General features: G+C 39.8%; 1 protein-coding gene across 2 annotated transcripts; it reads left to right on the top strand.

Moving 5' to 3' along the window:
- Positions 1–209: 209 nt before the first annotated feature.
- Positions 210–26,915, top strand: BDKRB2 (bradykinin receptor B2). Of its 2 annotated transcripts, XM_065636444.1 has the most exons (3): positions 230–293; positions 6,467–6,618; positions 24,123–26,915. In XM_065636444.1, the coding sequence occupies exons 2-3, from the start codon at positions 6,600–6,602 to the stop codon at positions 25,268–25,270; spliced, it is 1,167 nt and encodes a 388-aa protein (XP_065492516.1). In that variant the 5' UTR covers positions 230–293; positions 6,467–6,599; the 3' UTR covers positions 25,271–26,915. The 2 variants fall into 2 exon arrangements, with proteins under 2 accessions (XP_065492517.1, XP_065492516.1); XM_065636445.1 differs by lacking the exon at positions 6,467–6,618 and having other exon boundaries at positions 210–293.
- The last annotated feature ends 774 nt before the right edge of the window (positions 26,916–27,689 follow it).

Below are 27,689 nucleotides of genomic sequence, written 5' to 3'. Positions count from 1 at the left end.
TACACAGACTGTGGCATATCAATATTTTAGCTGGATTTTTGTTGCTTACGACCTGTATTCAGATATCAGTGTCTCATACTGGATACAGTAGATGAATGTTGCTTTTCAAATATAGTATGGGAGAAAATCCAGGAATATGATGTCATCAACAGAGGGATGAGTCTGCTCTGTTCAGGGAGGGGCAGAAAACCAGAAGTTAGACTTGTTCATGCAACAGAAGGAGCTTGGCTGTTCTCAGAGACGTGTTGTACTTCACTCATTTGTACCTTCTCAGTGGTGAATTTGCAGTCAAGGTATGTGTTCTTCTCTTTAATATGAAAAGTTCTCATAATTTAAATTCAGTATAGTTTGTTGCTTCCTGAAAACCATTTATTGAATTCTTAATATGTTTCTGGTTCAGTGACAAAAGAATTGATGTTATTAGTGTTCCAGGAACACAGAGGAGAAAACTAATTATTGCTAATGTGGTTTTGTAACTTGTCAGGTTTTGCAGAGCTGTAGCATTTACAGAAAAATGCTTTATTTCCAAGTACACCACATATCAAAAACACAGGGCTATTCACCTGCCACAGATACTATCCAGTGTATGGGCTACTGGACGGTAAGGATTTCTTCTGTCCGCAAGACAATTTGTATCTCTAATTACACCATGGGTACACATCTTTTCATCTCACACAGACACACACAGACACAGACACACACACACACAGAAAAAAGAAAGACTGCGAGCAGTTAACTTCGTTTTCAACTAAGAAATTACCTACAAAATAGTACGGAGAAACCAGATGCAATTCTTTTCTGTACGTACTGAAGGTTTTCTCTCTGCTTATTATGTTCATTGTAAACTTTGTAAGGCCCAAAGTGTGTATACATTACACTGATAACCTGTCTCATCTGCACTAAGTCTTTAAAGCTTTTTCTTCTGTTATGAAGAAGAAAAGTTTTGGATCACCTTTAAGCAACATTATCAGCTTCTTTCTAACATCTGTATCCAAATAAAAAAATGCAGTAGGAGCATGATTTATAAGACACTGATAAAAACAAATAGAAGCTTAGAACTAGGATTGTAATTAGGAACATATAACAAAAAGACCAAGGATTGAAACATATGCTATTCTTTTAGCTGTTCATTTTCCATTACTCAGCATCCTAAGCAGCTTAGTGTAAGAATAACAAAATAGCCATAAAAATAAAAGAGTTGAAATAGTTTGTCATTTGAATTCTTGTTTTAATACACTGTGTGTAATCTTACAGATGTCATCTCCTAAGATAAGAGTGTGTTTTTATCTAGAACAGCTGTACATATTTTCTTAAAGAAGTTAGAAGACAGCTAGGAAAAAAAAACACAACTATTTTTACAGCAGACTCTCTAAGATCGAAGAATCAGGATATTGAGTAATATTAGTCATATGATTTTTATCTTGCCTGCTGTTCTCTAAGAAATTGTAATCATTAAGAAAGAAGTGATGAGAAGCATCTTTGCACTTCAAGATCATGCATAGGCTTCGAAATATATTTGTCTTGTTTTCAGTGTGAATAGTAAAAACACAAAGAGACGGAATGAATGTACCCATGTTAATAAAGACTTTGGAACAGCCAGAGCATAGACACCTCCAGAAAATCTTTGTCAGGTTTTCCACTGGGCCTCATACATGCTAGAACAAGATTAACTGAGTTACTCAGAGTTACCTGAACATTTTGTACTGACAATCTGAAAAAAACCTGCCTTTCCTACTGAGTTAGAGCTTTCTGAAATAAGGATCTCACCATTGCACAGGAACGGAGCTTTAAAAATATCTCATAGCTATGTAACATTTGAAGTCTTTTCTCAGAAAACAAGAGGAATTTGGGAGAATTTTAGCACATTCATTATGAGGACTCTAAAACTCCCTGCTTAAGAATAGTCAGAGTTTGATAGTTTGTTTTTCATGGGAAGAAGGGGTAAAGAGCTCTTAGAAACCCAAATCCCACTGTTTTCAAAGTCATGGCAGGAAAAAAATCAGATTGCAAGTCCAGTAAAACTCATTAGAGATTAGAGTTTTGCTTTCAAAACAAATTCCCTCCCCGTAACCAAGTCAACAGCAAAAGTACACCTGAGCTCATTAGCAATGCTAATCAATATAAAGTTTAAAAAACCCCTGAGGCTAAGTGCCATTTAGCTAAAACTTCCACTTTTCTTTAAAAGTTGCACATAAGTCAACCTTTTTCTATTGTCACTCATGGTTTTTTAGAACTTTCAGTGCTCTGTACATCTGAGTTTCCCCTACCTTACCTAAAGGTTTATCTTTCTTCCTTCTTGCATTTAACATACTTCAACTTTTCCGCACATTGAGCTGAAAAGTTATGGCTCTGCTTGGCTGATACACAGCTGTACACAAACATAGTGCTTCAAAGTGGAGACAAAAGCTTTCCTTAGCCAGCCCTCTATAACCAGAACAACCCTGGGCAAAGGGGCACTTACTAAAGAACTACACCTACAGGAGAGTCTTTGGGTGCTGACCCGCAAACCCAATGGTTATGATGGCTGAACCAGCTTCTTCCCTCAACTGGGTGCCCCTCTTGGCAGGAACGCATGACCAGGGATGGAGGGAGGAGAGGGCATTCCTGTAACGTGACAGCCCTAAGGTAGGTATGTTCAATTGCAATGGGAAAGCACAGAGGACAAGGGCACTACAGCAACACTTTAAATTTGGACTCTTCAGGCTGTTGTCTTCACACAGACAAAGTTGCACCTGCTAGTGATCACCACAGTGGTGACAGATCATTTACCTAGAAGAAACAGTAATGCACTCGGGCTGAGCCACCCTGGTCGTGGTCCAACGCCCCACTAAGGAGTTAGATATTGGAGAACAGGCACGAATGGGATACAGATCAGAACATCAAAAGGAGAATATCTGCCTGCCGAAAGCACGCTATCTTCAGCCCAATGACAAGTAAGTTCAAAACATTCAGACATTGTGGCAAGGTTGCTACATCAAACTTCAACAAAATGCTTCAGGACTCTTGATGTTCCCTGAAGTGGTGGATTTGACTTACTTTTGCTGCTGGGCTGTGTTTACCTCCCCTACACATTAACTCCTCAACTCGATTCAGCAAGGTTGGACTGGTTTTTGTGATCCCTGCGAACAAATCTGATCATTCAGGTTTGGACATACAGCAGTGCTGAGCTTTGTGCACTGAGGTATGCCAGTGTGGTGACAGTGCTGTAAACAAAGCCAGACCTCAGACTATGGCTAATTTGCAGGGAATGGAGCTGTTAAATGCAGCAATCTGTTTCTTCCACTCATGTTATCTGAGATTACAGGTAAACCGCACAAAAATGGAGTGAAATATGGTTAGAGGTCCAGGTCTTTTTGACATTAACAGGATTTATACATACATGTCCTGAGGCAGAATGGGCCATAGCTGGTTTTCTTCCTGCAGTGTTCCTGCTTTGGCAGGAGGGAGCAAGCTGTGGACATGCTCTTCAGGACCTGCACCCCTGTGTCTCTGGAGGTGCTCTGCCCCTTTGCCATGGCTATATGATTTACTGTCAGCTGTCTGACTGACTGAAAGGATGCTGCTCTGAAGTGTTATGGGGTACAAAAGAAGTGCAGCAGGTTCCCCTCCAGAAGGGTGATGTGATCCCTCTGCCTCCACACATGGAGCAAAGCAATAACCCAAGCCACTTTTCTGACGTGAAGGGTAAAATGCCTGCAGATAGTGGACAGGCCAGTAAACTGGAAGAGTTTCATCAGGTCACCTGAGAATTTTTACAAAAAGCAACTGTGAAGCCTTCATAATTCAAAGGTGGGGCCTGAGCCTAAAACGAGTAAATAGGAACACGGGAATATTGCAGTATATGTCACTAGTTTTTAACTCGGGTCTGCATGCATCTCTCGTCTCCTTCTCCAGCAGTCTTCCCCCATAACAAGCTATACGCTACACTCTCTGTATTATACTTGGCTTCTGCTTAGACTAGAAACTCCCTGAGGCAAAGCCTGTCTCTGTGCTTGCACAGCTTTTGCACATGGATTATCACCGAAGACTCCAGTCATCACTATAACACGGACAGTACGGCAATACCTGCAGAGCTGTGCTCTGGGTCCTCCTACCTGCTAGACTGGAGCAAACAGCACACCAAGCAAACAACCAGATGAAAGGACATGAAAAGTGATACGATTAATCACACAGCCTAGATCCTCAGCTGGACTGAATGCTCACAGTGCCATCCACATCAGCAGAGTAACAGCAGTTTATAGCAGATGAGGTCTTATAGTTCCGTTCACAGAGATGAGTGATTTTTCTCACCAGTAACCTGCTTACCAAACATGATAGGGTAGGCGCATCCTTTTTCTGGCTTCTTTTACCAGAGGGCAAGTTCTGGGCAAGGCTTGTTTTCCTAACTGTGAAATCAGGAGACAAGAAAGAAATCTATGCAGTGGGCGTTCCTATAACTATCACAACAGGTGAACTTTGCTGTGGGACACAAAAAAATATGCTCCAAGTCAAATTTTAGCCCTTGTAACTGTACAGCTTGAGCTCAATGCTGAACTTCAGTCAATGAATCTTGCAACCAGTCTAGTGCCATCCATTTATTATAACGGTCTCATAGCCTATCTGAGCTCAAAGATGGATTTATTATTTCTTCATTTCTTTAGACTGAGTCATCTAAATCAAACTCTCCAGACACTGTTTGTACTCTGGAGAGCCCTCCCACATGCTCCTTATACAGGATTCCACTTTATCTGTCAAGGCCAGCTCACAGATGACTGTTCTCCTTGGCATCACCCAGACAGGTTTGCTGTGCTCGGTCCTTCCAGTGCTGAGCACTGGAAACACAAATCAACCACTTTCTCCCAGGGTAAGCAGCAAAACATCAGGCAAATGGTTTGTGGCACTAAAAGTGACCAGAAAATGTTTGCCTTGGGGAAATTGTTTCTCCTCTCTATGCACACATAGACAGACACACATATATACACCTATATAGACAAATACAAATACAGATTTATTGACATCTTGTCACAGAAGCAAAATACATGTTTCTCTGCATAATCATGTTATCCATACAGCCCTGTCCTACCCATTACTAGGGACAATCTTACAAGGACTGTCAACCACTTTCTTCCTTGTTCCCAGTTTTTTACTTGGTACAAAAGGATTTAAAAATATTTTCATCAGACTTTTCTAATGTGTCCATCTATTAGGATCAATACTGTTGCATGTGTTTGTTTCTTCTCCTTTGGTTGGGCAAGTATCTTTTTTTTTCTTCTAGTTAATGACAAAATTTCCGAGTCATGAGAATCTCGGGATATCTCTAATGGGCAGATAAACTAGCAAAACCAGTTATCTTCTCACAACCCTTCATTCTGTGTAGAGATTTACAGTAAGTAACAAAGTCAAATAATGAAGAAGATGAACTAGTTGTTTACAAGAACAAGGGCACCAGTTTAAAAATTAAGAGATTTCTCAACGGCTCCACTCTTTTTTTTTTTCCCCCCCTTCTGTGAGTTGTAAGTTCATTTTCACAGTGACACTATTCCAACCTGGTTAAACTAGTCATAATGAATCAGTCATGAATGTAATTCATGAATGGCTGGGATATTGTTCACAGAAGTTTTGATTTATAACATCCATATTTTTTTAAAAAACAGCATGCACAGTCATGTTGAATAAAACAGCTATATGCTCTCACCTTCTGCTTACGTCATTACTCTAAGAAGCTTTTTTATTTTTTTTCATTAAAAGAGGCACCTTATATCCAAGAAATTCCAACCAGCTGGCTCAGCAAAAGGGACACTTCCCAGAAGTAGAAGGAAGCAGAAGTAAGAAAGTGGAGTCAGTTTTGTCTAGGTGTTTCCTGCAATGTTTTAGAATGTTTAGTCTTTTTTGGGAATGTAAGAAGACAATAATTTGTTTTCTTCCACAACAGACAGAGTCTACAAATTGGCATTTGAATCACGATTACAGCTCATAACTGTACCGTATGACACATTTGGAATTTAATTCTGCTACACTTTGTATCATGTATCACTATAGACAGGTTTACTGTATAAGTAATTTCCACTGCACACTTGTCTCTGTTTTTTAAAAGGGGTTAAATGGAACATATTTATAAGGTTTGACTTAGGATAAATGGACTCTGGTCAAATAACTTAAAAAAAATCAGATAAAAATTTGACTTCAAATAGAAGAATCAAAACATTTTGAATTTTGGACTATTCTGAAGGTGGGTAAAATAAGAATCCAAACTGTGTGAACTACCTAGGCTTTATAATGTTTTAAATGAAAATCTGAGATAAAACTCTCAGAACTTTTGTATTTACCTGAATCAGGCAGGAATCCTTATTCATTATTTGATTTGGAACCGTTTTCCCTCTTGGGAAGTTAAACCCCTATTTTCCCCTTCTTTCCTTCCTTCCATGCTTCCCAGCAGCAGCATTTCTGCTCTGTTTGTTTTCCTTAGCAATGTTATGTTCTCTTCCAGAACTCGCATCCGCTCATTTCTTCTTCACTTGTTCCTCCCTGACGTCCTGCCACGAGCCTTTGCTGCCCACTGCAGAAAACTGTCGTGTCCAATTCTACGCAGTGCTTTATGTTCTACAGCGGTTGCAGAACTAATGGCACACAAGTTCAAAGGTGACATGATCGACTTACATCAGAAAGTTTCTCAAAATTAGCAAAGCCAGTCAGAAGACAAAATTTATGTTTCACAGAAAAACTGAGAAGGGCAGAAGGATGAAGTGAAATTTCTATCTAGAGCTAAAGAATCTTTACATTTTTAAGAAAAACAAGAAACCAAAACACAGAACACACGCACACACACAGGAGAAATCTGCCTGGGAATGGGTAACACAGATTAGGAATCTTGAACAAGGCATCCTTCTTCTTAAGTAAGTTCCTGGGAGATAAGCTGAAGTGAGTTGGGCTCTTTCATTCTGTCTTATTTGGGGGCTGCTCCACTTTGTAAAGAGAATAAACTGTCCAGTTGTCCAGACAGAGCAAGAGTGAATCTGGGTCTCCTGCTAAGCTGTTAGCAGTCAATATGTCTTCTGCTTTGTTCAAGATCAGAAATCACATCTTTAAAATATTTTCCATTAAATTCCCCATGTTTTGTGAAAAATCATTCTTTTAAAATCAGTTTCTCCAGAAACTTTCTGTTTCAATAGTCATTTTAATAAGGAAAGAAAATTTCCCTCCTCCAACATTTCGTAAAATATCTCCTGTATATCTGTAGTGATACATGAGTGTGAGGTACCAGAAAGTGTGTTGCATTTTACTGTTACCACTTTGCAGACAGGAAAAGGTCTCTGATCTTGTGTCAGGATGCAGAGCCACCCTGTGACAACCCAATACCATGTGACTGCTCAATCTTTGAAGGATCTTTGGGTTTTATTAGCTTTGGGTACACTAATTTGAAGGAGCTGATGCATATACTAAGGAAATCTGTCTCTCTAACTAAATCTTTACCATGTTTTTTTTGGTCAGCTCTGACATTCTGGAAAGAACAGATAGACATATTTTCTTGGTGAATACCAGTGCTCAAAACCCATGCATACAGAGTGAAAAACAAATTGTCTGCACCAGATTCCAGTGAGGCTCTGACATCTCCTGTTGCTAACAAAAGGATGACAGTAAATTAATACTCAGTTTAATTTCAGAATGCTGGCAAAGCATGAAAAGACAAAAATAAAATTGTAATCCAAACAATGACTGTTGTAAATTTGCTCTGTAAATCATACCACTTCTCAGCTAGAGAAGTGTTCTGAACCTTCCAGACCTCCCAAGGTTGAAAGCCACATACATGTTTGTATAGTTTAGTTAATCACCAAATCTCTACCAGCGTGTATTGGAATACTTAGTTCTTCCAATAGAAATATGGTGTATTCTCACTTAAGAATTGTTGTCACTTGAGTTCCCCTGTGTTTTCAGCAGAAAACCAGACTATATGTGGATGTATATCCAATTTTTATCTGCTGTGACTATCGAGGTAATTGCAAGACAGTCTAAATTTCACTATAGTTACTCACACACACACACCATTGCCAACATGTACATCTGGTGTTGAGTTTCCTCTGTGATATACAGACTATGGTGATTTTTAACCAGGATATCTGAAAACTGAGTTCTTTCCAATTGCAAATGCTTCATGCGCTGGCTAAGTCAGGAGCAGATACATGAAAATAATATGAAATGACTGTCCCAGCTGCTCAAGCAGCAGCGTAGCAGGATATGTATGACCTAGGAAGGGCAAGTAAAAATGGTTTTCTGAAGTTTATCATTTAAGAAGTGAAGCGCGTTCCAGACTAGACTTCTCAAGAAGGGAACTCACCACTGCTTGCAGTGCTGCACTCTGATTTTGAGAGTTCTTAAAAGAGAGTATGAAATTTTAACAAAATAAACCACCTACTCTTTTAGTAAAGACAACCTGCCACTCAGACAATGAGTATCACATCGTGCCCGTATTGCCTTCCGTGACATGAATCAGTGATGTTGGGGATCATTCACTGGAATGGTCCATGAGAAAAGCTTTTCAGGAGGTTGAAATCCGAGTTTATAGTTTAATATGGATTTTGGGATATGTCTACAGCTGCTGTCAGAGGTTCTAAATTAAACTGAGACTATCTTAAGAAGCCCATGAGGTAGAGGTGCTAACTTGGAACAACCTGGATAAATATCATCTCCTCTGAGTTCTACCTTCTTGAAATTAAAGCTGTAATTTCACATGAACATTATATAGTTAATCATACTTTACAGCCTATTCTATAGTCAGAACCTAATGTGCTGTTTGAAAACTGCACCATTACTCAGTGAAGCCATCCGTATATCCCTTTAGTGGAAGACATTAAGAGAATACAAGGCATTATTACTAATTTATAGAAAGGACAGGTTCAGCCTGTGATGCCCTCTGCACTGAGGACTCATCTGCTTGCACTGTGCCATCAGCGTGTGGCTCAGCAGTAGAAAAAGTAGTAGTGACTGCAACATTTTCAGCTGCTAGTGGGGATGATTTGTAGTTACAAATATGTTTCGCAGACATAATGTGACAGTTTAGAACATCTTTTATGTTTTTGCAAAATGAAACAGAGACTTAATTAACTGCAGAGTAAAATAATCTGTCACCTGTATGATAAGAAATGAGGAAAGCAGCTGTTGTCAAGGAAATAGCTATTGGACTTTGGGACAGCAACCAGTCAGCCACACATACCATGAGCTTCCAATCTTTGCTGTGGGAGACAGTCTAGCTTTTCTCAAAGGCCATACTTATGAAAGCCAGTGGTGAAAATGTGCAGGAAATGCTGCATTATTGTGAATACCCTTGACACGTTTAAACATCATAGTGACTGGAGGCACTGCAGATGGCAAATCTCTGCCTTTTTTCCAAATGTCTGCTACAATGTTCTCAAGGTGCTAGAAGAAAAGTGCTTTCAGGACACAGAGCCAGTTCATCTGAAAGGCAAATCTCCCCATTAAATATTTAATGCACAAAGTGAGCAATACTGGCAAATAATATTTGGCCATTAGACCTTAATATTTTGCTAAGTCATGAGAACTTAGAGCTGCTACCCAGGGAAAAGAGCAATATTTCAACTGCTAGGAGAAAAGAGTGGCAAAACTGAGCTGAAGAGGTCTTGTAGGAGCAATGCAGCAAACAGTAAAGCCTTAGAAGACATCCAGATGCATATCAGTGAGAGAGCTGTAAGCAGAGGTTTGTGCCCTGCCGAGCAGCTCTTCTGTGCCTCCACTACAGCAAGGCAAATAAAGGAGCACTAGTTGCTACATCTTCTTGGGGAACAGAAGTGCTTCAGGACTTATAGTTTTTTTCTCTTATAATTCCACCTCTGTTGCTCTATTAATACTGTCCAGTGTTTTCTGTAGGATATTCTCATTGTTCTATGTAATGAAGATATCAAGAAATTCATGTCACTTGCACACTTTATCAGTGCTCTCCTATCTTTCCTACTGAGATCAGCCCTGTAACTACTTATATCAGTTGAATCCAAAGACCAGTTCTGAGAACCTACCCCAGGAACAGTTGCTCCAACTCACCTCTCAAAAACTGTTATCAACCAGTTGAAAATTCATCTATTATTTTCCAGCTTAGCTGTTTTCAGGAAGGTACTTGCAGTAGTTTTGATCTATCTGGGTTTCAGGAAAGGTTGTTTTCTAAAGCAGGAAATTCTGACTTTAACAAAGAATTATAATCTAGCTGCACAAGCTACTCTTGATAAAAATCACTAGCTTTTTATTTCTTTATCACTGTATACAGGTTACCGTAGCTATTCACTGGAATCAAGATATGGTCTGTCACTTGATAGACATGTTGAACTGTTTGATATGATCACACCTGTTGTTTCACATGACATCAGACTCCTGCAACGGATATTAAATTGGTCTCACAATATTTTTGTGTTAAGTTTTTTGAATTTTGTGGTGGCAATGGGGTAAAGCAATCCTTTGTCTACAACAGAGAATTCCTGTGGTGCCTGAAGTGTTCAGGGGAGAGGAAATAACCTCCTTTGACTCTGTTCCAACCTGATGAATTTACACGTCATGTCATAAAACCCAGGAAGTTTATAGTCTCTCATTTGTCCTCATATTTCAGTTAAATTGTGTGAGCTGTGATCACTCAGCTTTGTAGACAGACACCATGAGTGCAGGAGGGTTAAGGGACATGCAAGATTTCAGCTCTGGGACAAGGCTCAAGCTTTCCCAGCAGTTACTGCCACCTGACAGGGAACCCTGTGTGGTTCCTGGTGCCAAAGCAGGGTACTCCCACTCCAAGAAGCACTTTTGCTGCTTCTCTCCCTATACAAATGGATGGTTAGGTTTGCTCCTGTCGGGGTGGATCCTTAGGACGAGCCTCATTAGACGGAAGGAGTCGGCCGGAGTAACAACAGCATCCCAATGTGCATTAAATCATTCTCCTTTATTCAACATAACAACAAAGTATATATAGAACTTTCTCCCTGAGCACGCGCCAAACAAACGGCAATGACTGGCCACAGCGCTGATCACACGTCCCATCTCTATTAACTATCGGCTACCAGCCGCTGTCGACGCACCGCGACGTGTCTCTGCCAGCAGAGGACGGCAAGCGGCAGCCTAAACCGAAACAAAAACAAAGGCCACGTGGAGCCCTGGATTGTTTACCGCACATACATGTTATGTCTCCTAAAAGTTATCCACATGCTCCCATCCATCGCTATTTGCAAAATGGTGCAACAGGGGAGATACTATCAAGCTAGGCAGTGAGCCACCTAGGAACAGGAATAACCCACATTAATGGACAATCATCTTCTCAGCAACAGATCCAATGTTGAGTGCAAATTCCGCAAAAATGAAAAATGTCAGCAAAACTTCATCTGATCATTGCCCTTGTTGGCAGGAGGCCTTTCAGCTAGTGAGTCTTGTAAGCCTAAGCAAATAAGACCAAGCTTTGGGTTTATTTCACCCATACTACAAGCCAAGTGTATTGTCCTTATTTACTTATTTTTACTTGGCAAGAATCAGGGCCCCAGACAGCACTGCCTCCATCAGGCACATTTCCCTTCCCCTCTACCTGTGTGACTTTCAAATTTGCAAGGGCCCCTGACCTACATCTGCCATCTTCATCTCTGCATTTTCCTTAGCATCCCAGCTGTCTGTGGCTTTGAGAAAGGGAGATATTCAGCCTGAAAACTGGGCTGAGTGGGAATCTTAGACCAGTGCATTTGGGGATGATTATTTAAAATGCCTGCTTATTGAAGTAGCAGCATTTCTGCTTATGTTATTGCTGTAACCTAGTGCTTGCCCTCAAAGGTTCCAAAAAACTTGAGAAAAAGAAGGAAAGAGCTTGATGCCACTTGCAAATTTTGACCCTTTACCCCCCTACTTACCAAGAATTAAATCAAAACATCATTTTGGGCCAAATATGAAGATCAAGTAAACGAAACCCAAATAACAGAATTCAGACATAGCAGCAGATGGACCCTAAGGTCAATGATATGTTCAGAGCTTTCTGAAAGCAAATGCTGTTAACAAAGCCCAAGATATCAGTGTGCAAAACTAGGCTGGTCATACGCATGGGAAAACAGAGAGCACTGATAAGACACAGTGTCAGATGTGTGATAAACGCATATATAGGCATGATAGGGCTCACTCTGTCTCTGAAAGAGCAGACATAGTCTGTGGGTCTCCTAGACCAGACCTGAACCCAGGCATGGGCTGAGTCTTGGACCATGACAACCAGCCATGGTTCCCACAAAACCTTTCTCAAGGAAGAACTCATTTGGGTGATTGTTCTTCGCTTCTGCCATCCCACTCCTACTGCAGCTCCTAGATTTCTCTTTGGCCTGACCCTAACCCTAACCTAAACGCTAGTTGTTGGCTGAACTTTGGACAAGGAGCACTCATGGTTAATTTTACCTGTTCTTACATGGGGAATGCCAAAAAGAACACAACAAAATATGCTGCAGCCTTGCAGAGTGAGTTTGCAGTCTGTTTTCTCCTGTTTGAATATTTTCCTTCTCGGTTGTCAAAACATTTTGAGCAAACACACTACAATATACACAGAAAAAGTATAAATTCATCTCTGACCTGAGTGCATTGTGTAAGAGTAATGTGCCTTGCTGTAAGAGAACCAGAAATTTATCATCTTGCTTCAGGGAGACACAAAGCTACTCAGGAATCCTGACACCAAGTTCTGGAGAGAGGTGCATTAAGTCTAAGAGGGCAGGAGTGAGCGGTCCATGAAGGTTAAGGTCCTGGAGCATGAAAAAAAGATTAAAGAGACTTGAGAATGGCAGCAAGTAATTCAATATTCACAAAGGAGAGAAGGAGTTGTGAAATTGACATTATGAACCTCGCTATTAATGATATTCTTCAAAGATCACAGAATCACAGAATCACAGAATGTTAGGGATTGGAAGGGACCTCGAAAGATCATCTAGTCCAATCCCCCTGCCAGAGCAGGAACACCTAGGTGAGGTTACACAGGAAGGCGTCCAGGCGGGTTTTGAATGTCTCCAGAGAAGGAGACTCCACAACCTCCCTGGGCAGCCTGTTCCAGTGTTCCGTCACCCTCACTGAGAAGAAGTTTCTTCTCACATTTAAGTGGAACCTCTTGTGTTCCAGCTTGAACCCATTACCCCTTGTCTTACTGTTGGTTGTCACCGAGAAGAGCCTGGCTCCATCCTCGTGACACCCACCCTTTATATATTTATAAACATTGATGAGGTCACCCCTCAGTCTCCTCTTCTCCAAGCTAAAGAGACCCAGCTCCCTCAGCCTTTCCTCATAAGGGAGATGCTCCACTCCCTTAATCATCTTTGTGGCCCTGCGCTGGACTCTCTCCAGCAGTTCCCTGTCCTTCTTGAACTGAGGGGCCCAGAACTGGACACAATATTCCAGATGAGGTCTCACCAGGGCAGAGTAGAGGGGAAGGAGAACCTCTCTGGACCTACTAACCACCCCCCTTCTAATACACCCCAGGATGCCATTGGCCTTCTTGGCCACAGATGGAAGAATCAGATTAATGTGCCTGCTTCAACAGTTGCTTAAGTATTTATACTCATTTGAAATAGTTTCATAAAGAGAGATTGTCTCAATCAACATTATTCAATAAGCTTGTGGACTCAGTATAAAGGCGTGTGCATCACCTGAGTTCCAGATTTTGTTCCAAGTTAAACAGAATGGAGACTTGGACATAAATCTCTGATATACCAAATGAATACAAAGAGAGGAACAAACTGGTTTATGCTTGATTAACACCCAGATTTAAGTGCATCATATACTTCATTTCTGCATAGACATATAGCATGTTGAGAAAGCCGGGGATGGAGAAAAAAATAACTCAGTAAATCAGAACAAATTAAACTTTCTCAAAGGTGTTTGAACAGCAGAAATTGAAGTGTGTTTTGAGAGGGGAAGAAAGACGGTGGTCATCTCTGTTTTCAGAATAGTTTGATAGTTTTTGAATTCATCTTCTTTTTCTGCTCATGATCTACGGTGGAAAAAGTTGCTGAATAAGTACAGGAAGTTCTACTGTGTTTACTAATCCATCATGTACAAAAGGGAAGGGAAAAACTGCATAGCATTAACATAACCGAAATCTGCAGGAAAACAAAATGTTAAACCAGTTATTCAAGTCTAAATTTAACTTAGGGAATTGTTGCTGTGAGCACATCACTATGTACAGGTTGTATATGTATCAAATCTTCAGTTCTTGACGGTTCCACACTTGTGGGCCTCATTTACTTTTATGGCCAAATTCTTTCAAATATTAGCAGAAGGTTTATTGTGAAAAAAACAGCTGACAGATTTACCCTCATATTTCATTCCTTTGTCCAAACTGCATCTTGCTATGATAAGCCTCAAAAAAGCCCTAGAACAGTATTCAAGGGATTTGCCATTTTCTATTATTTATTTGCTTATACCCTTCCCTTTTTAATTTCATGAAGCTTTGATGCAGCCTTTCTCTGCAAGACGAATGTTCTCACCCAGCATGTCACCAATGGCAGTGCTTTTCTGGGATGTTTTCTGAAATCCAGTATCTGTGAAAGGTTTTCATACAAGAGGAATCACACAGCTCCAAGGAACAGCTAAGTGAGCTAACGCATACAATGAAACCGCAACTAAATCTTTACGGCACTTTGTTTTAAGAAGTGCCCAGTGTGTCCAAGTTCTCCATCTCTACCTTTGTGCTCACCACTGACTGGGAATAAGTCATGTGGCCTCCTAACAGCTCATCTGATAAATTCTCACAGGAAAAAGGATTTTTGAGAGACTGAATCAATTGACGTTTGTAAATTAGTCTCAGTAAAATTACTGCTAATGAACAATACAATAACATATGGCATTTATAAATTCTACAATAGGAATGATAAATGATCAGGGCTGTAAGGAATTACATTTCTGACTAAACGTGTATTTTCTCTCCTCCGATTTCAGAGAAGGAAGAGGAAATATTTCTATGAGAAAAGTGGTTAATTTAAAAAGTAATTTCTTGCTGAACACTTCTAGGTTGTTACCTTTGAGATAGGTAAGAAAAGCTAAAATATGGATAGGCTTTAAATCAACTTTGAGGAATACAGACTTCTCACGACTGAGGAAGGTATTAGGAAGATGCAGATTTTTAAGAGGTCAGAAAGGCAGCAAAAATTAGTATATGGAAGCAGGTTGGTTCTTTGTTTTGTTTGGTTTGGTTTTCCTCCTGTTATTTTACTCGTAAATAACACCTTTTGTCAGAAGAAACACAAAACAGTAAAAACAGAAGACTTTGCGTCTAGCTCATCTGCTTTAGCTGTTGCCAAGGTAGCACAGAGCATTACACAGCATTCCTATTCTCCCAAAAGACAAGAAGCAGGAATTTTCTTTAAAAACAGCACTAAGACAAGATCGAATACACTGAGCACTACATCAGAGTCTTGTTCATTTCAAATATGGACCCAAGATGCCTTTGTTCTATTTTCAAATACTTAAAAAATCAGCTACTTATATTTTAACCAGTTCTTCTGGAAGAAATCAGAAGTTTCTCTTTTCGAGCTCTTAAAACCTGAACTGTTTTAATAGACTATTTCCCAGGAGACTCTTTTCCTTATCTTCCTTTGCTGTAATTCTGAATTTCATTTTACACCTGTAATGCTCTATTTTATAGTCCCTATAATGCTCTATTAAGCCCAAAGATTTGCCAGTTTCACAGTGGAGTTATGTCCCCACTATCTAATCTTAGTGCTAACATCAAAGGGCAAAGGAGCCCCAGCAGTGCCTGGAGGTGCTTCAGAAACTCCAGGACATCTTGCTTGTCTCCAGAAGACCATATCTCTCAGAGGTCCTATATCATATACCATCCGGTCCTATATCATATACCATCCCCATGCAGACATCCCAGGCATCCTGCACTTTCCCAAACACCTGTATTCAATTACCTGTATTGCCTCCCAAACATGTGGATGCTGCTCTCCCTCAAAATCACAGATTTTTTTTTTAATCTCCTCTATATACACTGAATATAGTCTACAAGGATTTGTCTTCAAAAGAGAGGCAAAAATCCCCATTGCTATGCCCAACCAAGTTGCCAATTAATGTAGATTTCTATTTTAGTTTCCTGTGTCTCCCTCCTGCTCTGCTGACTTAATGTCTCTGCTTAAGTCTTCCAGGTGTCGCTCCCTCTCTAGGCTTTTCTTTCTTTTCTAGTCACCTAAAGAGATGGGTGAGGCAACATAAATACTAGAAGGGTAAATGGAACAGTAGATAAGTGTTGAAACATGGCTCCAACAGCCACGTATGTCATACAGCAGCCTAGATGCAGAAGACTAACTCAGCATGTTTTAATCAACTTTTCTCCAGTTCCTTGTATGATGTGGACAAGCAAATCTTGTATCCCGATATTTGAGAAAGAAAAAAAAAGAAAAAAAGCACCTTTAGCAAAAGCCAGCTCCCACAGTACTTTCAACAGAACTTCCAGAACTTCCTTCCTTGCCTTCCTAAGGAAACTCAGTGAGCTAGGACACTTTCTGCTGAAATTCAGTTTTTATTTGTTGGCCTTAATCCAACTGGAAGTTTCAGTTATTAGCACAAGAAGTACAAATTAAGGAATTTAGAATAAACCAGGTTGGAAGGGATGTCAGAAGGACTCTAGTCCAGTCTCTTGCTCAAGCTAGGTCAGCCGTTAAATCGGACCATGCTACTCTGGGTCTGGCTGGGTCTTTAAAAATTCTGAGGTTGACAAGGTTGAAATGGAATGATTTAGTGACTGGAGAAACTTGGAGATCCTTTTAATTTGATACTGGAACATCCTCTAATGTTAAAAATCATTATTTCTTTTTCCAGATAAAATAGAATAATTGTACTAAAACTCCTATTTCAGAACAGCAGCAAAAGCAGGCTTTTCCATCTTTTTGGAGTGCTTTGTTAGTAAAAAGGTTTCTAAAATATTGATAAAATATTATCTTGTGTTCAGTTCTTCTCTCTGATCCAGTTAATATTTTCTTCCTCCTACCAGCTCTCACAGCAGTCCAGCTGTTCTGTTCTTCTCTGCCTCAGTTAAAACTATTTTACACATAGGTAATACCTTTTGTCAGAATCACCATAGTTATTTAATGGGATATATAAACAGCACTGAAAAATAACATCCCAGGTTATTTGGGGATTAAAAGTATGGGATTTTTTAGGGAAAGTATGACACTAGAGAGTCTAAAGTGAGCACGCTCAAGATCTCCACTTGGAAAAAAAAAAGTTATACAAAGAGCTTCATTGCACTTGACTGGGCTTGTGCTCTTTCCACGCCTTTCATTAGTCAATTGGAATAGGCAGTACTGGAATTTAGAGGCTTCACCACCCACATGGCAGGGGGAAGTTAATAGCGTCTTCTCACCTTTGACTCATTGTTATTGAAATAACTACTTTAACAGATTTTTTTCCATTTTTCCTAACATAATTGAAATAAATGCCCTTAATGATATCTGCAGACCAATGGCTGTTCTTCCATGGTGCACTTCAAGTTTAGATGTCAAAAGGTCTCTAAAAATTCCACTTTTGAGAGGCAGGTCCTCTGTATCTCTTCTTTGTTAATCTTAATTTTCTGACAAATTAGGGGCTCGATTTGCTTTAAAAATAGCTTTTTCTTTTGCAATGTTATTTTTGTGCCTGTCAAGTTCCTCAGTCTGGTTCAACATGAAGCCTCATGAGTCTGAAGAGTGTAACTGTGAGGGTAACCACAGGGTGTAAAGGAACGGTGAAAGGTGAATGAAGAACAGGAAATGTTTAAGCTAATATTGCCTCAAAAAGCGTCCACTGTCTACAGCCTCAAATGTGCTAAAGCCCATTAGAGGTTCGTTATACAAACACTGGAAATTAAAAATTAAAGTGATGGGGTCAGTAAAAGCAGAACATTTTAGGAAAATTTCAGACACTTCCTCTATTTCTCCAAAATAATTAATGCCTCCTCAGTGAAACAGAATTGAAAGGACATTCTGAGTAACTTTCAGAGCATGTTTCAGAGATGCCACCTTTTGATATTCAGTTACACAAAGATACCAATCAAACCCCTTCTAAGGCCAAAGAGAGGGGGACAAGCAGTCCCACTGCACTTGGATTAGATGGAAACAAGAGACTCAGTGCACTGAGCCTGGGGATAGATGACAAAGATGCATTTTTGAAGATTGAAAGAAGAGCAGGCTGAAATAAAAGGTTCGAAAATAAGCCTCCTGGAGAAGCTACAGAATTTATAAGGAGGGTGTCTTGCCTGTGTTTTTCTTGACATTAAATTCCAAAAGTAAGGGTCTACCACAGAAGGTGACCTAATTTTCCAGAACACCTTTGGGTTATTGCTGACCAATGGCTCTGTTTATGCTATCCCATCATATGTGCTTCGGGCCTACTAGACCTTTAGATGTGGAGCTAAAGAGAAAATATACATTGATGTTGTTTTGTTATAACATCTTATTAAGTAAAAAAACCTCCCTTTCCCCACAAATAGACATAATCCTGGAACCAAATCCTCCGAAGTTGTTAAAATTAAACTTACCTCTTCTTGGTCATCAAATACACGTCACAATGGGGCAGTTTCGGGGAAGTTCTGCAGCCTCTTAACTTTTTGAGTCAAATGGCTTTACACTCCAAGCTCCTGGGAAAGCAGAAGCCGTTACTTACACAGAGCCGGCAGGACACGGGCTTCCTTCCATGCACCCCACTGCAGACCACCACCCTCACCTGTGGTAGCTTTTAAACTCCTGCTATTTTTCATTTCAGTCACAGCAGATCTGTCAAGCAGATATCTTTTTTCTTCTTACGGCTCTGGCAGCTCCTCTGTTGCATTTACTGTAGCTTTTAAACTGACGCGAAGAAGCTAAGCTGCCAGACTAACAGGCACCACTGGGGGACACTTGACTGCCCAAGCTGTGCTCAGGGATGTTCACCAACACAAAAATACACAGCATCAAAGCAGGCTTGGCTCTGCACAGGAACAGAGATTTAGAGGAGAGGCTATGGCAGGCCTTGAGTGTTTTTCTATTTCTTTCTATACCTGACCTGTCTTCTAAAAAAGCACCACATCAGAAGTGGGCAAGTGCCCTCTGAGTTTGCAGCCACTCACTCAAAATCATGTTAATCCTCCCAGCTTTTCCACTCCTCTGTGCTATTGACATCCACCTGTATATGAAGCCATATGTATGTATGGTAAGCCTGCTGTAAGGATCTGAAAACACTGTTGACCACTGGTGGCATTTAAACAAACCAGGTAATTAGAAAATACTGTTAAGGACGCTACAGACTGGGTGTCATACCTGTTCTTTACAAGTCCTATCCCTTGTAAGAAATCTCTGAAATAAATGGAAAACCAAGCTACTTTCTAGGCAACCTTCATCATAAATGATCATATATCACAGAAATCCCTCATTTGGAGTAGAAGACTAGTGAGGCCTTGGGCCTGCTCTGTCCCTTGTCCTTCCAGATTAGACTATACAGTTTAAAATCATGTCTGTGTACCTACACTTTTAATATTCTACGATTTGCTCCAGCAAATCACATTATAGAGGTCAATATCATAACAGCCTGAACATTTGTATGTTATAGGCTTCACCTCTTGTCCCTGAGGACTAAATTAACAAGGCTAATATTAGGACAATCTCAGTATATGCTAATTACTGTACCTACAGGTCAGTCCTTGACCAGCAGGAGATCCCATCTGGTTAGCAGGCAATACCAAGATGTGTTAGTGACTGTGCCCAGCCCTCAGAGTTTTCAGGCCACGGCACTGGTGACCACGACCTTTTCGGCATCCCCCTCCATTTGCTTGTAAAGACAATCCAACAGCTCAGCAATTAGTGTTGATTAACCTCCTCTTCCCAGTCCCTCTGCAAGGGTTCTTCATTTGCAGCATCATCAGGATCCAGCCATTGCTCAACATATCCCTGGACCAGCTGACCCCAGAGGCCTCCTCCCTTGGCCAGGGCACTGTCTACAAGAGATAGAGGTCTGGCTGCCACCAGCACTGGGCAGGTCATGACTGCCTCTCACACAGGGCAACCTGCAGCCCCGGCTATCTAAACCTTGTCATTTGTGCCCAATGCTATCAGCAAAAAATTTTCTGAAACAACATGAGACAAAGACTGACAACATTTTTAGTGACTACCAAGGAGGAGGTAACTAACAGTAGGAGGTGAACTCTAACAGGTACAAATTCAGCCCCCATAGGAATCCCTTATAATCAGTAATGATAGGTTGCTTCAGCTGGGCAATGTTTCAATCAAAACTGTCAGATAAAATCTTTTTGAGCATCCCAGTGGAGACATCAGGCCAGTCTTGCATTGCACAGAAAGTATTTGTAGAGAGTGTGTGAAGGGGTCACGTTTATTTTTACTGAACTGTGGTAAGAAATGGCGAATCACTCCCTTTTCTGAATTGTGGCTGTGACAATCATAAGTTATTCAGTAAGCACACACTTTAAATGAATTTCCTGTGCTATAGAGAATAACACCAAGGACATAAATTTAATAGCATTTGAAAACTGATCATTAGCATATTTTACCTTGTTCACTCCCATATTTCTACCAGTCTGTTATGGAAGGGCTTGAGTAAGGACCAAGGAGGCAAGTTGCCAGAAGCCCCATGTCATGGACTTGCTCACTTCCTAACTAGCCCCTGCACACTGTTCTTAGAACACAGTGATGTGATATGATTAATTTATTTTAAAGTATTTTAGGGCTTTCGCTTCTAAAAACAAAAACCTAAAAGAGATTAATTATAGGAAAAATATCATAAATCAGTAGGCAGTTTTGAGCTGCTATTTGCTGTATATTAATTCCTGTTTATTGTTTTTCTATTAGTCATATAGTGATGGAAAGACATGAAATCGCCAACATAGTGTTTATGAGAACTCTCTGAATTTCTAATGAACATCTTATTAAATATATGCATACATCCAACCTCAAAGCATAAGATAATGCACTTACATTTTTTTCTGCTGGTTCACAGCCCACTACTGGCAGAAGAAACAGCTTCTGCTAATTGTATCACCCAACAGAACTTCTCTATTCTCAGATGACCTTTTGTTGCTCATCCATTAGTATTTCACTTCCTATGTGTTTTTACAGCACTAAGTGCCAGCATACACAGAAAGGGAGACTTGAAACTGCTGTTTGCAATTTGTTAGTGGCATCTCTCACAGCCACAAAAGTTGGGCTTTGAGATATTTAAGTGTTTATGAATACCAGCACCTTGATGTCATGCTTTTCTATCAGGAGATTAATTAGACAAAAGTATGGCTATGTGAGGTATTATTTAAGAACTCAGAACATCTAAGATATCAAAAACATCCGGGCAAAAATAAGTTGCAGTTAACAATGGACATAGCAGGTAACAAAAAATGTTTCTGTAAATATATCAAAAGTAAAATGATAATGGAGGGAAGATAAGGCCTGTTACGAAAAGGAAACCAATAACTCAGAGAATGATGAAAAGTTCAACGGAAACTCTGTGTTAGTCCTCTCAGAAATGAAGATTATGATCTAGTATTTGAGATGATTGATTCGAACAATTGGATTTCGGTGAATTGGGAGATAACACATTGAAGAATATATAAAGTTATGTAAAGTGGTAGGATCATATATAACTCACCCCAGCATGAGAGAAGAAATCTTTGCTATCAGTTTTTATGTCTGTGGAACCAAGGAGAATGGGGATAATTCAGAAGCCCAGAGAGGGCAAAACACAATAACTGTCTTTAAAAGGCACAGATAGCAGGGATTTACAGACCTGTCATTCTCATTTAAATACCTGAAAAACATGACAGCAAAATATTTAATAATCAGTATATCCAAGTATGGAAGGTAATAAAGAATAACCAAGTAATAAGAAATGGCCAATATAAACTTGTCAAAAATAAAGTTGTGTCAGACTAATCCAATCTGCCCTGATGGATAAAGCAGAAGCAATAAATCAAGCATATCTGGGTTTCAGTGAGGCTTTTGGTATTGTCTTATATTCCATTGTGCTGAAATATGCACAAATAACGTGGCAGAAAAATACATTATTGGTGCAGGTGCTCTGCCAAGCCTGGAAGTGCTTGAACAAAGATAAGATTTCTAACCAAAGCACTTACAGTAGTTGCTTACACCTGGAAGATGAAAATAGGACATGTATCAGAATATTGGCAGTGTTGCATACGATGCACTGCAGTTGGCATTTGCTTTCAGTGTAGAATGAATAGATTCATATCTACTAGACCTAAAAGCTACAGATAAGCAGTATCACCAAACGCATAGATCACTGGATGGGTGTCTACAAAATGTAATGCTGTGTAATAAAGAGACTCCACCAACCTATTTTCCAGATACTGGTTGAAAACATTCAGAAATCAAAAACATACAGGTATCTCAAGACTGAGGTGGTTGTAACAATGACAAGGTTAATGAAGAGGCAGGATAGAGGATGGAGAGATGTTCCTCTATCTGGATATGGGCTTGAAAAGTTGAGGTTTTGGGAGGATGAACTTGGAGAATATTTATGTTGTTACCCAGCTTATGCAAATATTGTCCCTTGCTTGAGTTAGGAAGGATTCAAAATGTGCATTGCTGATGTTTTAGTTTTAAGGTGCCTTGTCTTTCAGGGTTCGCAGTCCCACTTGCCTATTTTATCCAGTTGACCTGTCCTGGATGACATCCTTGTTGTAAATTTTCTAGTATAAAGAGAGTGTCCTTTGTTAGAGCCTTTACTGTACTTAGTAAAATGTGGTCTTCATATTTGCTTTTAGTTCTCAAGCACTACAGCGCTTAATTACAACTAAGTACACCAAATACGACCACCATTTTTCAGTAATTCTGCATCCAACAGCCAAATGCTTATATGCGTATCAAGCACTGATACTTATCAACCAACAAATCCAGTAACCAGACTATGAATGAGAACCCCATCCTTTCAGGAGTTACAAATATGTCCCTTTTTACTGCCAAGTTACCAGCTGAATCAGACAAATGTCTTAATTAAAAATACATCTGAAAAGCTTCCAATCAAACCATAATATAAACAGTGGTATTTTAAAAACCTGGAAAAAGACCAACAGTATTCCTGTCACCCAGTCTGGATAACTATTTATAGATCTGAGACCCCAGTGTTGTATTTGAATAATAGCTCAGCGTTCGTTATCTTGAATCAGAATAAAAATAACAGTTAACTTTTTCACAGTACTGAGTCGATGCTGGAGACTCAAATTCTGATTGGTCTTAGTAACATTTAAATGTATATCTGACATTTATGCCTGTAAATACCTCCCTGTAAGGTCCCAAGCTGTTCTGACTCATAGAATATTTACAGTGCAGCACATGGTTTTTAGACCATGCTCTTGCACCCAAACTGGCTCACTGCAGACTGACTGCGGGCAGGTCCTGGCTTACATGATGGCCACCATCTTTGCCAAACTGCCAAGCCACCCACTGTGGCCTGTTAAAACCAAGGTCCCTTACAAAGCTTCAAGCACTTATGTCTTCTGTGACTTGCTTGCAGAAGAGATTGTAACACAGAAACGCAGAGGTGATTCCCATGAGAAAATGAGAAAGCCTCACTGCTTGCAAGCACTGCTCCTTGCTCCTGTAGCTTTCTCAGTGCAAATGAGATCTGCAAACTAAATGTCTGCTATGACAGTCATAACATGTGGGAAAGAATATGGTGTTGTGGGGGGCGGAAACAGCACTGAATTTCTGTACATGCCACAGTACTAGCAGGTTAACAACAAGCAACACAAGACTCACAAGGTACATCTGTCCTGTAGGAGATTATAACTATTGTTATGCGAAGATAAGAAAATAAAGTAACCATCAACCTCCGTGAAGAATTAAAAAATACTTGCTGCCATTGGGTTCTAGTGAATAAAGGATAGTAAAGGTTCTCTTCAGTTAAGCTCTTGGTCACAATATCTACTGTTGCTTTATCCACTCTGTTTCACCCACTTAAAATTGGTCCATGCAGTCCATAGCACTTTAGTCCATGAAACCTTCTGCAAGCTTGCAAGATGTCTATGAGAAAGCAACTCAGAGAATTGTAAGCCTGTTCAAAGTCTTGGTTTTTAGGACAGTAGGAAAAGCAGGGCAGCTTTTCTTATTGTGTCTTTTGTATCAATGAGCTAGATACAGCAATCTAATGTCACCTTTTTCTTTTTCTCTGCACAGAAATGGTTTCCAACACAACTGAAAATGTTACACAACTTTATAACTTCATGGCCACCCAAGACCTCACTGTCAGTCCCGCAAATTTCCACAATAATTCAGGAGTGCATCAGCTGAATCCCTATGTATGTATTAATCCAAATATATGGAAGTGGCTAGAAGATTTTCAGCCTGGATTCCTCTGGTTTATATTTATTCTGGGAGCAATAGAAAATTCTTTTGTACTCATCGTCCTGTGTTTCCACAAGAGTCGCTGCACAGTGGCTGAAATTTACCTGGCAAACATGGCCCTTGCTGACCTAATGTTAGTCTGTGCTTTACCTTTCTGGGCGATTAATATTTCTAATAGTTTTCAATGGCCTTTTGGCCTGTTCCTCTGCAAAGCTGTCAACATAATGAGTAACGTGAACTTTTATTCTAGCATTTATTTCCTGACACTAGTGAGCATTGACCGCTATCTGGCCTTGGTGAAAACCATGTCTCTTGGACGGATGCGACGAACTGTTTGTGCCAAATGGAATAGCTTTGTAGTCTGGATATGTGCATTGCTCATATGTTCACCTACAATGGTGTTCCGAAATTTAAAGTATTACGAAGAATACAACATCACAGCCTGCGCTCTTGTTTACCCAGTCAGCTACTGGGAGCCTGCAAGCAACTGCTTGCTAAATATTGTGGGCTTTGTGATCCCACTCTGTGTAATTACCTATTGCACTGTGCAAATTGTCAAAGCCTTACGAACCAGTGAACTACAAAAACTGAAGTTAGTTCAGACAGAGAGGAAAGCCACTGTGCTGGTCCTTGCTGTGCTCTTACTGTTCATCGTTTGTTGGCTTCCATTCCAGATAAGCACATTCATTGACACAATCTGTTACCTCGCACCCACTTTCAAATGCCTGGAAGAAATCAATGATGTAGTGACCGAGATAGCTACTTACTGTGCCTTTAGCAACAGCTGCCTGAACCCAGTCCTGTATGTAATTGTTGGGAAGCACTTCCAGAAGAAGGCTGTGGAATTCTACAAGGGCTTGTTCCCAAAGAAATGCAGAAAATCACGTTCAGTGCAGATGGAAAACTCTCTGGACACTTTAAGAACTTCCATTTCAAGTGAATATCCAAGGAAAAAGTCTGTTTTCCCATTACCACGATAGCACTGTTTATTTATTACAGGAAAAAAGCTTTTTAACACATCAGTCTCTGCTAATATCCATCTGCTGCTGGTCCACAGAATAAACATGTGGTAATGTCCATACTTTGTGGGAAAACAACTGTTTGATTTTAATGGAAACTCCATACAGAGACCTGCTTCTAATATTATTAGACATTTTCATGATTGAATCCTACTTTGTAGCATACTTACATTTTCATGGCTGAATAATGTTTGATGCATGTATCATTTGAAATGTTTGCATTTCTAAAGTGTACATACATGTATCTCTGAACAGAGCCTCAGAATAGAAGCTATTGTCAGGATTGTGCAACTACTCATGGTACCCATACAGTTTGTTGGACTAGATTTTTGGTAGGACACACTTGTATTTGAGTTCTGGCAAATGAATTCTGTAGGACTATTATTCAAATGGATTTTTAGGTGTGGCCATCTTCTGGGCTTTTACTTTCTCTGTTTAGTCATCCAAAACTATTTTGATTATGTGATTGACAAGCTGTGCCTTTTTGCAACTGCTCTGCCCCTGCTAGTTATGTCAGCTTGTGTGCATGGAAAGTAGCTCAAAAAAGGCAAAGCAGTAGCAGAAGGAAGGCTACAGCCAGCTGCTCAAAGTTAGCTGAGTGTTCTTCATAGCAGGAGATTCTTTACCCCTTCTACATCAGGGTAAAACTATTCACTTACTCCTTTTGAGTGAGTGGGTGTTATTTACACTCCTATCTACACTTCAGCTCAGAGACTTAGGTTTTAATATTCACAAAGCGTAATTAATATTTGTAATGTTATTTAATTGAAACATAAAAGCTCAGCACAACTCATATAATCTCACAAGTAGAAGAAATTGAGAATATGAAGGAGATTATCACCTAACTGCCTTAGAAATCTAACTGAAAGTAATAGGAGTCTTGAAAGTTCGGAGTATTCAAAAATAACTTTTTCAGACTCTGATAATACTTACATTTTATTCATAGAGTTAATCTGGGTGATTTTAGTACAAGATAGCTTCTCCCCAATTGGACTGGATTTGTGACATAAATTGAGTTTATGCAGAAGATAAACTCATAGTGTACTGAATTGTCAGTGTGCACTTTTACTGCTAGGAATACTGATCAAAAACTGAGTCAGAGATGATCTAAAATCTTCTGAAACTAACAGAGCCTTTGTTCTTTTCAAAGCACTTAAGGTTACAGCCTTAAAACCACCAAGGGAAATGGAGTTTGTCGACATAAGTAAACTCAGACTGTGACTGCATGGTCTTCATTCATCAGAGCTTGAATGGAGCAATAAAGTTCTATTTAAGATGGGAAATTTGTATTAAACCCAAAAATGCTCTAGAAGTGTGTGGATGTGCTATAAAACTTATGGGATTTAGGTCACCATAGATGACCTTATACACAACTTCCATAGATTTTCTTTAATAATCCAGTATAATCCTGTGTCATAAATACTTCTATTGTTCATTCTTTAAATATTGCAAGACACCTATGATGAAACACTGGAAGGCTTCGTGTTATCTATAGTGTTATCAATACTGTCTTGCTCACAAGTATGCTCTTCACAAAACCATTAAATAGAAGGAAATCCATACAGAGATTATTGAAGACATGGAAGAGATTTTTGAGTATTTGGTACTGAGAAGTAAAATATAAATATGTTATTATAGTAATATGATATTAATTTAAATCATGTAAATATATAGACATATTATTTTGCTATGCAGTAAGCATGTACAACAGAAAATAAAGTACTTTAAGAAATGAGATTTGCTGGCATTTTTTCCTCTACCTCGCATCCTGTTACTCAGGAATGTCTTGTCAAAAGTGCAACTGTTTCAGGTACTTTCTTTCGCTTCCCCTTGTACCAAAAGAAAGTGAGCTGAAACCACAGAATTTTAGCTACTTTCAAAGCTTTGGGTCAGCTTTCTTTTCAGAGCTCATTTCCAAGAGGTGCTGACCAGCCTTCACTCTTTGAAAGCACAGAAACCCCTGCACCAGCCTCTGTCGAGCGCAGAATGGACAATGTCAGCTCACAGACTGGATAATTTACACTCTTGCCCACTTTCTAGCATGATCACACATTGTACAGTATTGGCATGTACCGTTTATGCGGGTAACAAAAAACCTGAAGAAATAAAGTGCAATGTCCAAGCTACATCTTACCTACCAGCAGTTTACAGTCACGCTCAGATGCCTGGCTCTCTCCTGGTCTCACAGAAACAAAGCAAAATATGAGAAGGGTTCTTGGTAAAATAAGGGTAGACTTTGTCCCGATGACCTCAGAGCTGGAGATGTCAAACTATAATCATATCACCTTTTTATTCCTCTTTATCCTGTCCCCCTCCTACAGCCGCTCCTGTCTTCCCCTTTACCTGAGGCTGCCACATCTTGTGTTGAGCCTTTGGCCAC

Source organism: Caloenas nicobarica, chromosome 5 (assembly GCF_036013445.1).
Source record: "Caloenas nicobarica isolate bCalNic1 chromosome 5, bCalNic1.hap1, whole genome shotgun sequence".
Taxonomy (NCBI): domain Eukaryota; kingdom Metazoa; phylum Chordata; class Aves; order Columbiformes; family Columbidae; genus Caloenas; species Caloenas nicobarica.
This window is presented reverse-complemented; position numbering and strand designations above follow the sequence as displayed.